Source organism: Impatiens glandulifera, chromosome 7, assembly GCF_907164915.1.
Source record: "Impatiens glandulifera chromosome 7, dImpGla2.1, whole genome shotgun sequence".
NCBI classification, from domain to species: domain Eukaryota; kingdom Viridiplantae; phylum Streptophyta; class Magnoliopsida; order Ericales; family Balsaminaceae; genus Impatiens; species Impatiens glandulifera.
The window spans coordinates 10,670,828-10,688,339 of record NC_061868.1 but is presented as its reverse complement, the minus strand read 5'-3'; the positions used below and the strand labels follow the sequence as shown (position 1 = coordinate 10,688,339).

Sequence of the window (17,512 nt, the reverse complement as noted above, 5' to 3'; positions counted from 1 at the left end):
TGAGAAAAGCCCTCTATGGGCTGAAGCAGGCTCCTCGTGCTTGGAATGAGAGAATTGACGAGTATTTCAAGAAAAATGGGTACCAGCAATGTCCGTACGAGCATGCCTTGTATACAAAGAAATCAGAAAATGATATGATGGTAGTCGCTCTCTATGTCGACGACCTCATATTCACCGGAAGCAACACAAAACTGATTGAGAAGTTCAAGGAGGTAATGAACAAGGAGTTCGAGATGACAGACTTAGGTTTGATGAAATATTTTCTTGGCCTAGAAGTGAAGCAGTCAGAGGAAGGGATTTTTATATCCCAAGAGAGGTATGCGCTTGAAATTTTAAAGAAGTTTAAAATGGAGGACTGCAACCCAGTTTCAACTCTAATGGAACCAGGCACTAAACTCTCAAAGTTTGATGGAGGAGAACGGGCTGATGTTGGGAGATATCGAAGCTTAGTCGGAAGTCTAAGGTATCTTACAAGCACGAGACCCGACCTAATGTTGAGTGTTGGGATAACAAGCAAATTCATGGAGGATCCAAGCTATACACATTGGAAGGCCTTGAAGAGAATTCTGAGATATGTTCGAGGAACTCTTTCACTTGGTATCTTCTATTCAAAATCAGATAACTACCGATTAGTGGGTTACTCTGATAGTGATTGGTGTGGTGATGTTGATGACCGGAAAAGTACTTCAGGTTATGTATTCCTACTCGGAAATACGGCTTTTACTTGGTTGTCAAAGAAGCAGCCTATTGTAACTCTGTCGACCTGCGAGGCAGAGTATGTGGCGGCCTCTTGGAGTGTGTGTCATGCAGTATGGCTTTCAAATTTACTAAAGCATTTGGGAGTGATCCGAGACGAAGGGACTGTGATTCGAGTTGATAACAAGTCGGCGATCGAGTTGGCAAAGAATCCAGTTAATCACGGAAGGAGCAAGCACATTGACGTCCGATTTCATTTCATTCGAGAACAAGTCAAAGAAGGAAAGGTTGAGTTGGAGCATGTTGAAAGTCGAGCTCAAGCCGCTGACATATTCACCAAGCCATTACCGACCACACTGCTGGAGAGTTGTAAAAGGCTGATTGGAATGAGAGATGGGAAGAATATTTAAGTTTAAGGGGGAAATTTGTTGAATAAATTTTAATTAATAAGGTATTTAGTTTTTTGATGTTTAATAATCCTAGAGTAATAACTAGGGGTGAGTGGGATAACCAAGAGATTTGGGTGGGAGCTATTTAATATGCAGAATAATTTTGTTTTGTCATTTGAAGAGTCAAGCATATGAAGAATCTATACTTTCCTATAAAGAGTTGTAAAAATTTATTTGAGATAATAAGAAAGATATATTTTGGCATCTTGTTATCAACATATCGAACATATCGTAGATGGACGGTTGTGATCTCATGGTGAGATTAGTTGACCGTTTCGCTGTCTAGAAAGACTGGAGGGAGATCTATCATGGTCAAATTATTCAACTTAGTTGGGGGTTGTTTGATATCGGTTTTATTCAAGAAAAAGTGAATTGTTTCTTTTATAAATGACAAAAAAAAAATATCACTTGATTTTGGTTTTGATTGGTAAATTCTTCATATGACCTTAATTATATTTATTTTTTAATTTTATAAGTAATAAAATAAAAACAATTTATGATGAAATATTATTGGTGTCAAACTTGACCTAAAGATTTTACAAAATAAACATGCATGGATATACAGCATGAGTACACGACTGGACCTGACAGGAAATTATAAGTTGAAAAGTAATTGATTAGTCTCATTTGGAATCCTTTGATCCATTCATTAATTTTATTGAGTTTCGCAAGTTATGGTACTATTTCAAATTCAAAATTTATTCGGGTCATAACTATCAGCTTTCATTAATATTGATTATCACTTTATTATGTACTATTTGACCCTAAATGCTATTTTCTTAGTGTATGCAAATCAGTTCTACCACAAATTATTGGCATTTTGATGTAGTTTTTTTTTACTTAATTTTTTAAGGATGTGTTTCTATTGGCAACATTCTTTAACATAATTCTAGATCTTATTAGATCACTTAAAGTCAGGGACGGACCTATGATTCAGTAGTGGGGTGAGTTTAAAAAATAATTATGATGAATATAAATAAATAACGATAAAATTTTGGATAAAACGAGTGAATAAATGTAATTTTTACCATTTTTTTAATAATTAGATAAAGAAACAGTGAATTATATTGAAATTTATAAAAGAAATGGATAATGTCACAATTTTACTGTAAAAAAATGTTCAACTATAATTGTTCAATTACTCATATATTCTTTTCCTAATAGACAACTCTAATTACTAATATTGTGACCTCCCACACTTTCACACATCTCTTATCCCTTGTCAAACTAACCATCAAAATCTCAATTGACCTCTCAATCTCATGACCTCATACTTTCCGACGCCTTTTATCTTTCAACAAATCAACCGCCAATCACAATCGATCTCTAATATCGTGGCCACATATTTCGGTTAATTGATATCTCATTCACATATACTTTTAACCATAAATCACAATCAACCTCTAATCTCGTGATCTTACGATCATTTATTACTAGTCTCTTATATATCCCTCAATAAACAAACCACCAATCTCAATCTTATCGGCCTCTTATTCTTTGGCAAACCAACCACTAATTCCATCGACCTCTCATCTCATGACCTCATGCTTTCACATGTTTCTAATCCCTCGATAAATCAACTACTAATCACAATTGACCTCTAATCTCGTAACCTTATGATCCTTTATTATTGGTCTCTTACCCCGACAAACCAACCACCAATTCTAATTGACCTATCATCTCATGATCTATTACTTTTACATGCCTCTTATATCTCGCCAAACTAACCACCAATCCCAATGAACCTCTCAATCTCATGACATCACACTTTCAAACGCCTTTTTCCTTTGACAAACAACCACCAACTACAATCACACTTTTACATGCCTCTCTTATCTCTCAGCAAACCAACCAACCACTAACCTGAATCGACCTCTTATCCCTCAGCAAACTAACCACTAATTCCAATATTACTGACCTCTTATTCATCGGTAAAACAATTACCAATTCCAATCGACCTCTCATCTCGTAATCTCACACTTTCATACTTACATGCCTCTAATCCCTCAACAAACCAACCACCGATCCCAATTCACCTATAATCTCGTGACTATACTATTCTTTGTTACCAACCTTTATATCTCTTGGCAAATCAACCACCAATCATAATGTTACCGACCTCTTATCTCTCAACAAATCAATCACGAATCCAAATAACACTTTTACACGTCTCTTATCCCTCGGTAACCCAATCACCAATCTCAATCACACTCACACATCTCTAATCATTTGGAAAATCAATCACCAATCTCAATCACACTTTCACACGTCTTTTATCATTTGGAAAATCAATCACCAATCTCAATAGACCTCTAATCTCGTCACCTCATTATCACTTATTACTGATCTCTTATCCCTTGGAGAACCACATCCCATCACACTTTCATAAGTCTCTAATTCCTTGGCAAACAGATGTTATCAGCCTTTTATCTATCGACAAACCAACCATCAATATCAATCGCACTTCCAAACGCCTCTATCCCTCAATAAACTAACCACCAATCTTAATAATATTTTCACATGTCTCTTATCCATCGACAAATCAACCACCAATCTCAATCACATTTTCACACACCTCTTATCTATCGGCAAACGAATCACCAATCTCAATCACACTTTCACACGCCTCTATCTCTCAACAAACCAACTACTAGTCTCAAATCATATTTTTTATACGCCTCTTATAACTTTTAGTAAACCAACCACCAATCTCAATCGACCTCTAATCTCGTGACCTCACGATTCTTTGTTACCGGTCTCTTATCTCTTGACAAACCACATTACAATCACATGTCTCTTATCCATAGGCAAACCAACCACCAATCTCAATCGACATTTAACATCGTAACCTTACACTTTGGTCAATCAAATATTTGATTCATATTTTTTAACCACTCTCATTTAGTATTAGCCTCTTATCTCTCGGTCACATCTCAATCACACTTGATTAAAAGTTTGTAATTGTTTCTGTTAGGTTGCAAGTTCGAAATATACATATAATATTTTTAATTTAATTCTTATTTTTAACCGTTTCAAGTTTATGGGCGGGTCAACCCACGATCCGACCCAAGTATCTATTTACTTTCACATATATATTCAAATTAATCATAGTTCTCGACCGAGCAAACCAAGCAAATTCAAATTAAACATTATTGTTATTATTATATATATATATATTAGTTAATTAAAAATTTAAACTTATATTGTTAGGATTATCACATGTTTATCAAATTTTGTGTTAAATTTAAAATATAAAGTCTTATTAGTCTAGTTGTTTAAATGTTTGTACTTATTTTTGTTAGATCATAAGTTCGAAACATACTTATATCATTTTTAATTTAATTTTTAACTATTTCAAGTTTATGGGCGGGTCATCCCACGATTCGACTAAAATATTCATTTACTCTTTTATATATATATATATATATATATATATATATATATATATATATATATATATATATATATTTATTTATTTATTTATTTAATAGTATAATATGAATAAATCAGGTAAAACTAATTTAGAAAAAAGTTTTTTTTTTTTACATTTAGTTTTTGTTTGGTTAGATAATTTTAATAATTTAAACAAAAATCACAATTTTTTCTTTTATTCTTTCATCAATCACATAAATAAATTAAAATACTCTTATAATATTAAACTAGCATGTATGCATTTGCACGAGTAATAATATAAAAAACCGTGAAAAAAATATAACGATAAAAATGTGATAGCATTCTTAATTTTATTTTTAACTGTTTTAAATTTATGGGTGGGTCAACCTACAATCCGACTCAAGTATCCATTTAATCTTACATTGCAGAATGATCTCTAAAACAATTGATACAGTTTGATTCCTCAACTCAATTAGTTTGACCTCTAGAATCCAATTATTCCTCATACTACGAGTAAAAGGGAAAATGTAAAGACTATCATTAAAGTAGCATAGGCGAGACTTACTATATGCATATGAATTATGTCCCCTTTTTTATACATATGAAGAAATTCTTCCATTATTGCTCACTAATAATAGTAAAATATATAGCGTAAAGTCAAAAGAGAATTATGACTGATTAAAAGTTATTGATGAATCACCGCGTTCATCAAATTAGGTGTTGAATTTAAAATATAAAGTGTTATTAGCTTTGGTTAAATGATTGTACTTGTTTTTGTTAGGTTGCAAGTTTAAACCATATTTATAGCATTTTTAATTTTATTTTTAACCGTTTTAAGTTTATGGGCGGGTCAACTCACAATCCGACTCAAGTATCCATTTACTCTCACATATATATCCAAATTAACTACAGCTCTCGATCCAGAAATCCAAACACTTTAAAAAATTAAGTATAATTGTATATATATAGATATCAATCCACGTTAATACTTTTTATCTTAAAAAAAAAAATAAAGAAAGAAATGATACATCATATGTATAATATAATATGAGAGAGTTATCTTCAAACAGGAAATGAAGCTGATAAGAGTTCATCAAGATGAGGAAGATCCATAAGCAACCCATCAAAATGTTTGAATGACAATCCCCTCGACAAAAACGATTCTTCCCCGCAGCTTCCTCCGGCGCCGGCGACAATTCCACCAGTTGATCTGGCGGCACAATACTTCGCCTGAGATGCCGCCGTCGCATGTTTTCCGGTGAGCTGCTGTACTACTGACTTGAAACTTGAAGCATCGGTTTCCACGTATTGGGTATCAATTATCACCACTTTCACTTTCTCTGCAAATCCATTGCCTCCTTGTTTCATATCTCGACTTTTAAATTATGTATGAAAACAATATATTTTTTTAATAATATAGTTTTTATGTGGTGATGCAATTGTTGAAGAAATATATATATAGTTGATTAATGATCATTTTATGTATAATTAAAAATGAGGGAAAAGGAAAGGTAGGTAAGATGAGTCATCATGTGTTGACTGTAGTCACGCAGTCTCGAAGGACCCGTTTGATTGATGTGGTCAAACCATGCAACTTGATATGGTCTTGTTTGGATTTCATGCAACTTGATATGGTCTTGTTTGGAATTCATTTATAATTTTGTGTCCATTTTTATAAATATATAATATAAGGCCTTGTTTAATTTTTGATTTTTCAATTTTACTTATATGTTTTGGACTGTTGTTAAATATATTTTGACACATTTATCTTTCAAATTAAAATAAAAATAAAATCAGAAGGTTAAGAAGATATTTTGAAACATATTTTGGATTTTTGCATTGTTAAAATCTTCCATGTAATGCCAAGTTTAGAGTTCTCTGGCCAAAAATAAATTGTCTTTATTTATTTATTATTACTTTTTTTTTATCAAAAGTAATTTATTTGTATTTGAGAAAATATAATAGTTGAGAAAAAATCAACAAAATGTATAAAAAAATACTCAAATTTAATTTTATATTGGAAATTTTGTATTATAATTTATAATTAAATATCAGTTTTTGAAAGGTAACAAGAGTGTAGAATAGTCCTATTTGGTGGGTTGTACAGCCCAGCCCAACCCAGTCCTTTTCCGATAAAAGAAACTACATTATATATTTAAAATTAAAATTTATAATTTTGAAACTTTAAGGCTACCCTAACTATATAATTTATCAATAAGTATTTCATCGGCTGTGATTATTGAAATAATCTAAAAAAGAAAAATTATGATGATTTATAATAATTTTGAAGAGGTAAAGAGGTTGTTTTTGATAAAAAGACTTAAAGAGTATATATATATATATAAATAAAATAAAAATAAAAAATAATAATTTAAAATAAAAATATTTTAATATTTTGGTTAAAATTTAATTGATTTGATAAATAAAAATAGAGTGAAGTAATGTTTGATTTTTCTTTTTTAGTTACTCGAATAACCCAAAACCGAAGAAGGTCCAAGATTGAAATTAGGATCAAAATTCACTATTATCTATTATGCATATATAAACTCGCCAAGATATAAACTATTCAGATTGGATTATTTTACTTGAGTGTGAGACTAATTATAATATTCATACTAATTATATACTTATTTAAATATAAAACAGAAGAACATTAAAACATTGAAAATTTATATGTGAGTATTATTGAAACGGGATAAAAAATATTCGAAATCAATTATTAATCAGATTGATAAGGAGAAACAAAATCTACCTAGAATTGTTAACAATGACATTATAAATAATTGAAGATTCCTATCCATCAATATTATGTAAAGTAACAAAATCTTAAGTGATATCATACCACCAATAATTTCAATCATTGTTGAAGTAAATCATGGATGTTAAGTAAATTTAAACTCTTATTAGAACCATGAAAATGAACAGTTTAATAATATTCACGGTTGTCTTGACCTAATGATATATTTGTTGGGATCTGTGTAACATTTTGATTAATTACTTATAATTAACTGTTTACTCAGTGATTAATTAAATTGATTTTCAATTAACAAGCCCTAAGTGTTGGCACAGAGTGAATAATGACTAGTTTGATTCAGATTATGGACTCTAATTTAATTTATACACTGATATTGTATTCAACTTATTCAAATAGTTAACCTTTATATTTGTTAAAAGTTTAAATACATTTGATTTTAGTTATTTAAACTATTTTTTTAATACAATAACAGTTTATTATACTGTTTTCACTAATTACTTTAAACTAAATCAAACTAGTCATAGATAGCTTTGCTGGTTACATAGGCATCATAAAGTTTCTAAAGGTGATAATTGATGTCGCATTTTTACTTGGTTGAACTCCTATTGTTGTTCAAATATATGATTACTGATTTATTCTCACAAAATAACTTTAATGGTCTTTTAATTCTTTTTCACAATTTTTAGTCTAATGACAAAATTTCGCATCCATATTTCATGATTAGATGCCTCGTGACATGTTATAAATTCAGCGGTCATAGTAGAGGAAACTGTGAGTACTTTTCCATGAGATTGTTCTTCTAGCAAGCATGAAGATATAACCTAAAGTGGATCTCCGACTGCCTTGACATCTAACAAAATCTGAATATTCAATGATTTCTAGTTAGTCTGATTACTTATGTGAGCATGAAGTCTTTAGTTCTTTTCAAATACCATATAACATTCTGACATTGTATGCAAATTTTGGTCGAGTACAAACGTGTGCATACATCAAACTCCCTACTGTAGACGCATAAGGAATTTTTTGCATTTCTTTAACTTCAAGATCATTATTAGAGAATTATTGAAGAAAAAAATTGTCTCTTTTAACAATGGGAATAGTTCCTAATTTACATTCATGTATGCAATATCTCTTTAGTATATTTTCAATGTAGCTCTTTTGTGACAATCCAAGTATACCTCGAGAACGATCTCGATGTATCTCTATTCATAATACAAAAGAGGCATCACCAAGACCTTTCATCTCAAACTTAGTTGAAAAAAAATCTTAGTTTCATGTAGTAAGTCAATATCATTACTAGCAAAAAATATATTCAACACATAAAATTAGAAAAATATGTTTGCTCCCACTAAACTTGTGGTACACAATCATCAATCACATTACTCTCAAAACCAAATGAGATAATAATTTCATGAAATTTGTGTTACCATTGACGAGAAGCTTGTTTTAGACCATATTTCTTTAGTTTACAAACCATTTTATTTGGTTCTTCCACCATAAAATTTTCTGGTTGGTTCATAAAAGTTATTTCATCAATGTTACCAATTTAACACGCAGTCTTAAAATCCATTTGATGTAGCTCAAAGTCAAAATGTGTCACTAATGCCATAATCGTCCTAAATAAGTTCAGGGGGAAATGTTTTTGTAAAAACAATACCTTCCCTCTGAGGGAAACCCTTTGCAACAAACGTTCCTTATATCTTTCTACATCATCCTTTGAATCCCTTTTAGTTTTAAATATCCATTTACAACCAATAGGTTTCACACCTTCAAGTAATGAGATCCCAAACGTTATTGTCTTTCATGGACTTAATTTCTTCATTCATGGAAATAATCCATTTATGAGAATTAGAACTATGTATTTCTTGATGTAAGTTGATAGGATTATCTTTCATCATTTCAACGCTATCCTCATGCTCTAGGAGAAATAAAATATAGTCATCCAAAATAGAATTTCTTTCTCTTGTGGATCTTCGTAATGTCATTTGTTCTTGAAGTTGTTGAGTTTGTTCCTTAGGAATGTTTACCTCATTCTCAATGAAAAGATTTGTATTAATGTCTTGAAGTTCTGATATTACTTCTTGATTAATATCTTAAATAAATTCATGATTATCATCAATAGCATGAATTTGAACAAATTCCTCTTCAAATACAAACTCCTTAGTATATCTTCCCTCAAACTCAAAATCATCAAAGAACACTACATTTCCCGTCTAAAAATAGTTATGTTCGTGGGAACAAATAACTTGTAACCCCTTGATTTCTCGGAATATCCAATAAAGTAACAACTAACTATTTTAGAGTCCAATTTCTTTTCATTAGGATTATAAGGCCTTGTTTCTGCTGGACTTCACCAAATATGAAAATATTGTAAGACTGTTTTTTATTTTCAGTCCAAAGCTCATAAGGAGTTTTAGTTGTTGCTTTAGTTGGAACTCTATTGAAAATATAAGCTGCATTCTTTGTTGCTTCTTCCTAGAGAGATTCAGGTAAGGTAGAATGAGAAATCATGCTTCTTATCATATCCTTAAGACTTCTGTTTCGTCTCTAAGATACATCATTCATGCTAGGAGAACTTGGCATAGTGTATTGAGTTATAATTCCACATTCCTCTAGGAATTTAGCAAATGGTCCTAGACATTGTTTTCCCAATCCATCATATCGACCATATAATTCATCACCACGGTCGGATCTAACAACCTTAATTCTTTTACCAAGTTGATTTTCTAATTCAACTTTGTATGCTTTAAAAACATCTAGTGCTTGAGACTTCTCATTGATAAGGTATAGGTAAATCATATCTTGAATAATCGTCTATGAACGAAATAAAATATCGTTGACCATTCCAAGAGGCCATAGGGAATGACCTACAAATATCAATATGTATGAGTTCTAACACGTCCGTAGTTTTATTGGCAGTCAATTTTCTTACATTTATTTGTTTTTCCTTAATACATCCAACACAAACCTCAAAATTGGAAAAATCAAGGGAATTAAGAATTCTATCACTTACAAGTCTTTCAATTTTGTGTTTAGATATATGACTTAAACGCTTGTGTCGAATTGATGCAAAATTCTCAATTGTTAATTTTCTTTTAATATCGCATGTACTTGTATGCAAAGTTTCATTATATGAGGCAAGTGTATCAAGTAAATATGGATTATCATAAACCGACAAAGAGTTGCAATAATACTTGAATTTAAAGAAAGACTAAACTAACTATTCCCAAATAAACAACAAAAATCAAATTTGTCCAAAACAGAAATAGAAACCAAATTCCGTCTAAAAGACGCTACAACAAAAGTTTCTTTCAAATCCAACTAAGAACTAGTTCTTAATAATAATTTTAAATTCCCAATAGCCTCAACTTCAACTGATTTGTCATTTCCCACAAAAATGAATCTTTCTTCATTACTTGGCTTTCGACAGCTCAGACAACCCTATATAGAAACACTAATGTGATTAGTAGCACCAAAATCTACCCATCAAGTGTGACTCGGTACTAAAGTTAAATTAACCTCAGAAAAAACTAAAGTAAGAATGTCATATTTCTTTGCACGCCACACATGATATTTGGTGCAGTCCCTCTTCATGTGTGTCGTTTGCCGACAAAAGAAACAACTGAATTCCTCATTTTCTTTAGTTTGTTGTTTCTTTTGTGCGGGACCACATGCAACTTCTATAGGGTTTTTTCTTTTATTTTTTTCATTGAAATTACTTGCTAAAGTCAAGTGAGCACTTTCAATCCAATCTTGTCTTCCTCTTGCACACAATATGAAATGAGTTCATTAAGAGTCAATTTTTCTTTCTGACAGTTATAACTTCCTTAAACTAGTTAAAGTGTGTAGGAAGAGAGATCAAAACTAAATGCACGAGTAGTTCATAAGAAAGCTCTAACTTTAGTGCATTTAATTTTGAAGCAAGGTGAGACATTTCTATAATGTACTCCCTTATATTTTCTTTTCCTTTAAATTTGATTGAGGTTAAGCTCACAAGAAGCGTGCTTGTTTCAGCCTTATCATTTTTTGTAAAATATTTCTCAATTTCCTCGATGAATTCCTTAGCAATAGTAACTTTAGAGATATCACCCCTAAATGTTTCTAGAATTTCTCGCTTGATGATCATCAAACACATGCGATTTGATCTTTCTCACTTTTCATGGTCCTGTTTTTCATCAAGGGTACCCTAAACCATAATAGTGGGTCGATCAATCCGAAGTGCAAGATCTAAATCCATACAACCGAAGATAATCAAAACATTTTCTTCCTGGTTCTTAAAGTTGTTTCCAATCAGCACAGGAATCAAATTAACATTGATGGATATTGAAGAAGCGGAAGCATTAACTGAAATCATAAACACATTTTTTATTAAAATATAATTAGTATTTTATATTAAGATTTGTCTATCAAAAAAAGTAAATTATCTCGCACAACGTTAAAATTTAGTCTTTTGACATAAATATTAACTTGTAAGTGATAATTTAGTGTTATGATCAAATATTGACAATAAATCCTGTCAAACAATAATACTATATTTGGACCAAAATATTGTTCACATAGAAAAACCGAATAATTGTCACATATTTATCATTACATGTATATATTTTATTCGGCCCGGCAGTATTGATCTTTCCTTTGAGCTGATATAATATCCACATGAATTACAAATATACTATCATTTAAAATTCTCAACAAATTAACACTCACAAGAGAGGATAGTTTGATAACATGTTGTTTCAATTAATTTATTTTATAATAATAAACTCCTTCAATCTTAATAATTTAATTTTTAATCTCCCTCTTCTAGCCTAACGGGCAAAAAGAATGTGGATGCCCCAGGTCCCCAGCCTGTTCTGCGTCTAATTAAATTGGTTGAGTAAATTTGCGGACTATCTGCTTAACCCGTGAGAATTAGTCACACTCCGAAAGAGTTCTGAAACCCAACTTCTAAAAAAAAATTTCAAATAATTTTAATATAGTCTAACTATATAAAATATATCAAATTTAATGTAAATATATATTTAATAATATATATAACCGTAAAAATATAGAAAGGTTTATTTATTATATATTTAATAAATAAAAGTATATTATGTGTATATATATAATAAAATAAATAATAAATAAATTTTTGGTTGACCATTTCAAATTATATATATATTTATATAATAAATAATAAATATATAATAAAATAATAGGATTAGTCTTCATTTATTTATTTCATAATTATGATTTCTACGTATCTATCATAATCATGATTTCTATATACAACAAATTCTACATCTCATAATCATAATCTTAACATCAATAATGATATAATCATAATTTTAAAGTCAACAAAATGTACATATAATAATCATAATTTTAACATCAACAAATCAACATACCACTCAGAGACCGCAATGGGGCGGTTCGGGGCGGAGAATGCATTTACCGTCCCCGCACCGTTTTAATTTCTGGGAATTTTTTAATACCATCCCCGCCCCGTTCGGTTTTTTTGGTTTCAGGGAATCCCGCGGGACACCGTTAATAATTATTTTTATTTAAAATAAAATAAAATTATACAATAAAATTATATAAACAAGTTTTTAATATAATATATATTATAATATATTAAAATTTATATTATTATAAAGAAATAACATTACTACTCTTATAAAATATAGTGAATAAATAAATATATTGATAATTTAATATATTTAATTATGTTTATGGTGTTCGGGACAGATTCGGGGTAGATTCGGGGTAGATTCGGGGTGAAATCGGGGCGGGGGACACAAATGCCATCCCTAACGTGTTAGAATTTCATTTTCGGTTTCGGGGAAAAACCATCCCAAACGGGACAATTCGGTTCGGTTTTCGCGGAGCGGTTTCAAATTGCCATCCCTAACGTGTTAGAATTTCATTTTGTTCATGATTAAATATCTTAATATCCAATTATACATAGAAATGTCTCTTTTGTTTTTCTCTAAATTCTTATTTATTTATTATTTAATTAATGATAATAATAAATAAATAATCGATTTCTATACATAATTAGTACCATACATAAATATAACTTAACTCAATAATTAAAATATTTTAAATCACTTTCTTAACTGGGTCCGGTTTAATCATAGCCTAAACAGATTATTTACCTATACTAGCCCAATAAATTTAACCATAGTAACTCGTTAATAATTCAAATAAATTATTATTATAAAATATGTCAGAAAATTCAGTATGAACAATAGAATAAAAAAAAGTAAAACAAATAAATAAAATAAATAAAATAATGTATATTTATACAAAAATATATATTACAAGAATATAAGAGCTATCTCCAAACAGGAAATGAAGCTGATAAGAGTTCATCAAGATGAGGAAGATCCATAAGCAACCCATCAAAATGTTTGAATGACAATCCCCTCGACAAAAACGATTCTTCCCCGCAGCTTCCTCCGGCGCCGGCGACAATTCCACCAGATGATGATCTTGAAGCTAATTTGGCGGCACAATACTTTGCCTGAGATGCCGCCGTCGCATCTTTTCCGGTGAGCTGCTGTACTACTGACTTGAAATTGCAAGCATCGGTTTCCACGTACTGGGTATCAATTATCACCACCTTCACCGGCGTCTCTACAACAGATCTATGCCCTCTTTTCATCGTCCTGTTTCTTCTGGTTTTAAACTCTTACTCTATTTACCCAAAAGTTTTAATTTTCCGACAGCGACGACGGCGACGTTTGTGGACTGCGATTAGTAACTAAGATTTTTTGATTTGATGCGGTATTTTAATCATTGTTGAAGAGTCTCTTTATATAATATGGAAATGTGGAAGAAGGAAGAATTGTAAGATGAGTTGACCGTTGTAACGCAGTCTAGAAGGACTCGTTTGATATTGTCAAACCATGCAACCTTAGGTCTTGTTTGGAAAATCTGACTAGGATTTGGATAATTTTAATAATTATAAACCCTTCTTTTGATTCAACTTATGAATTTGTGTTTAGTACAATTAATTTTGATAATGTGGGTGGAACGGGCGATGAATGCGTTTATTATTTCTGACGCCGAAAAATATTTTACTATTATCTAAGTCATTGCGGGACATCGTTATATCATATTATTAAAAAAATGTCTTATAAAATTATATAAATAAATATTTTAATATTATATACTATAATATATTAAAAATTTATATTATTATAAAAAAATAAGTTTATAATTCTTCTAAAATATTAAGAATAAATAAATATATTGATGATATTATATATTTAATTATGTTTATTAGCCTTCAAGACAGAATCGATATGAAATCGAGACGGGAACACAAATAGCAACCCCGTTCGGTTTTGGAGAAAAAACGCTACTAACTAGAGATGAGTAAATAGTTAAATTCAGTCTGTTTTATCTTATCCGTATTAAATCCAAATTATATTTATTCAATATGTAATTCATACCATTATATTGATTAACACATTAAATTGAGCATACTTTGAATAATCTAATTTTTAACATTTTTTTATCTAATTATTTAATTTTTTATTTATTTTATTATTTTATATGTTTAATTAACTTAAATATATAAATTATTATTAAAATTTTAATGTTATAATTATTTATTTTATTTTAATAATATTTTTTTGGGGTTAAAACTTGGTTAATTTTGAATATTTTAATTAAATAATTAGTAAAAAAATACATTATATTTATATGAAGACAAAAAAATTAAAAAATATATTTTGATAAATTTTGGAATGATTTAATTTTTTTTAAATTATATTGATAAACTAAAAATCCATATTTTATAATTGAATATATAGTTTTCTAAATAAATAACGTAATCAATGTACATGAAATATATTTATTGAAATTAAGAAAAAATATAAAATATATGAGGTATATTGATTATGTTATTTATTATTATACTTTTTAAATATTTTCACCTTTTTTAAATTATTATTTATTTTCTCTCTAAATTATTATAATCACTCCAATCCTGTAATCTATAAATTTCACAAAACATTTGACTAAATCTAATTAAAATCACTGGGGTGTGAAATGACATATAAATTTTTTGAATTAAAGTCAAAAATATTTTTTTGTGCAGTAGTTATTTGGATTTTTCTGATTAAAAAAAAAAAATTCATGATTGATTAAATTAAAAAAAAACCTAGTTTATTATATTTAAAAATAAAAATTATTTTTTATTTTTTAAAATAAATAATTTTATATAATTAAATAAAAAGTTATTTTTATATTTTAAATATACAAAAGGAGTGAATAGATAGTTGAAATAATAAATGAAAAAATAGTTAGATTTTAAAATAAAATCCTAAAAAAATTTAAAAAACCACTACATCAAACGAGCCCTAATAAATTTATCTCTAAACCAAACAGTTCCTAAGACTGCACGTGACTAGGAAACTGCCTGAGACTCCGCCTTGCTGGTTACATAAGCATCATATAGTTCCTGAAAGTGGGGCCCATAACTAGTATGAAATTAAATATTTTAAAAATAAATAATTATAAAAAATAACTGAAAGTCAATAATACTTTTCAATAAATAATTAACACCGTACATATCTAAAATAAATTTTAAGTCAATTAAGTTGACATTGAAATATTACAACGTCAAAACTTTCTAGAATAATAAATAACAATTCAAGCACTCTAATCCTTTTATTTTTAATTTATAATATAATGCTTAATCATAATTTTTTATTATTTATTATTTATAAATAACATGTTAGTAATTTGAAAATGAAATAATTGTTTCATATTTAAGTTGAATATAATGAAATAAAATGTTACCTAAAATTAATATTTTTCTTCCTTTAACTTCAATTATATCATTATTCATTTTGTTCATAAAATATTATTTATTTAATATTTTTTTCTCAAATTTCTATTTCATCTATTTTAGATATAATAATCATTAAACTTTAAATTTCCTTTTTTTTTTTAAATTAAGTAAAACAATTTTTTTACCTACAACTTAAATAAAGCCGAAGATCAAACAAACTACAAAAGAACATTATAAATGTCATTTATCATCTCTAACCACCAAATTACAATAGCTTCTCATTTTATCAAGTTCATTATCAACCATATGTTAAACATTTATATGTTTCATCAAATAACTATCTTATTGGTCCCATTTTATTCTTGAAATGAGTTATTCTTTTCGAGTTAAATAAAAACTGAGCTAACACATAAAAAAAAATCATAGTCTAAAGAAAATAATAATAATATAGAGTAGAAATTTGATAGAATGATGTATCAAACACGTGAGTGGACTTGAAAATATAATAAGAAAAAAAAATCATTTTTTAAATTCATTAATGATGTATTAACACATCATTCATATTACCAAATTTTTACTCTCTAACATTACTCTACCAAATATTTTTTATTATATGTAATCTAAAAGTTTCAAATTAAGAAACATTGATATAGACGTATACAATTAACTCACTTAAATGTTTATATACTTGTAAAACTAGTTCACATTAACATATATATATACTAACAAAATGTCATTTAAACATAACGTATGTACTAACAAAAGGTCATTAAACATACGTACTATCAAAAATTGACTCATTTAACCTCTTTTAGTAAATTATAATTAATTTTTATTTTTTTATTTATATATTTATTAATTAAATATTAATATTTTTTTTCATTAATCAATAAATTCTCTATTTTTATCTTTTTCATACAAATTTTATTATTTCTATATAAGGATTTATTATTGATTATTTTAATTTTATTATATATATATATATATATATATAATATATCATCATTTATTATTTTAACTTTGTATTTCTTTTTTTTTATGTTTTTTTATTATATTAACATTGATTATTAATTATTTTAAAATTATTTGGTCTGGATATAACAATAATTTCTTTCAAAAATAAAAATCTTTCAACACAAAAATAAATAAATTAATAATCATGAATTGAATAATAATATCAACTCATTCATCAAACAATAAAAGAGTAATAATCAAATATTAGACAAAACAATGTTCCTTATTACTATAAATCATAAATATAAAATTATTAATTAAATTTGTGTTCATATTAAAATTAATAAGAAAAGAAACTTTAAAAAAAAATATTATAATAAAACACAAAATTTATAAATAAATTGTTAAAGGTTTTTCAAAAATAAGACTTTAAGAATTTTAAGAAATAAAAACTGATAAAAAAATAAAAGAGAAAAGAGA

At 28.4% G+C, this 17,512-nt stretch overlaps 2 protein-coding genes across 2 annotated transcripts; both read right to left on the bottom strand.

Annotated features, from left to right (window-relative positions):
- Window positions 1-5,600: 5,600 nt before the first annotated feature.
- On the bottom strand, window positions 5,601-5,906 carry LOC124946315 (VQ motif-containing protein 1). The gene has a single exon (XM_047486877.1). It carries the CDS (start codon window positions 5,904-5,906, stop codon window positions 5,601-5,603), a length of 306 nt encoding a protein of 101 aa, XP_047342833.1.
- A 7,689-nt stretch (window positions 5,907-13,595) lies between these two features.
- LOC124910840 (VQ motif-containing protein 10-like) lies at window positions 13,596-14,086 on the bottom strand. The gene has a single exon (XM_047451523.1). It carries the CDS (start codon window positions 13,937-13,939, stop codon window positions 13,610-13,612), a length of 330 nt encoding a protein of 109 aa, XP_047307479.1. The 5' UTR covers window positions 13,940-14,086; the 3' UTR covers window positions 13,596-13,609.
- Window positions 14,087-17,512: the final 3,426 nt, after the last annotated feature.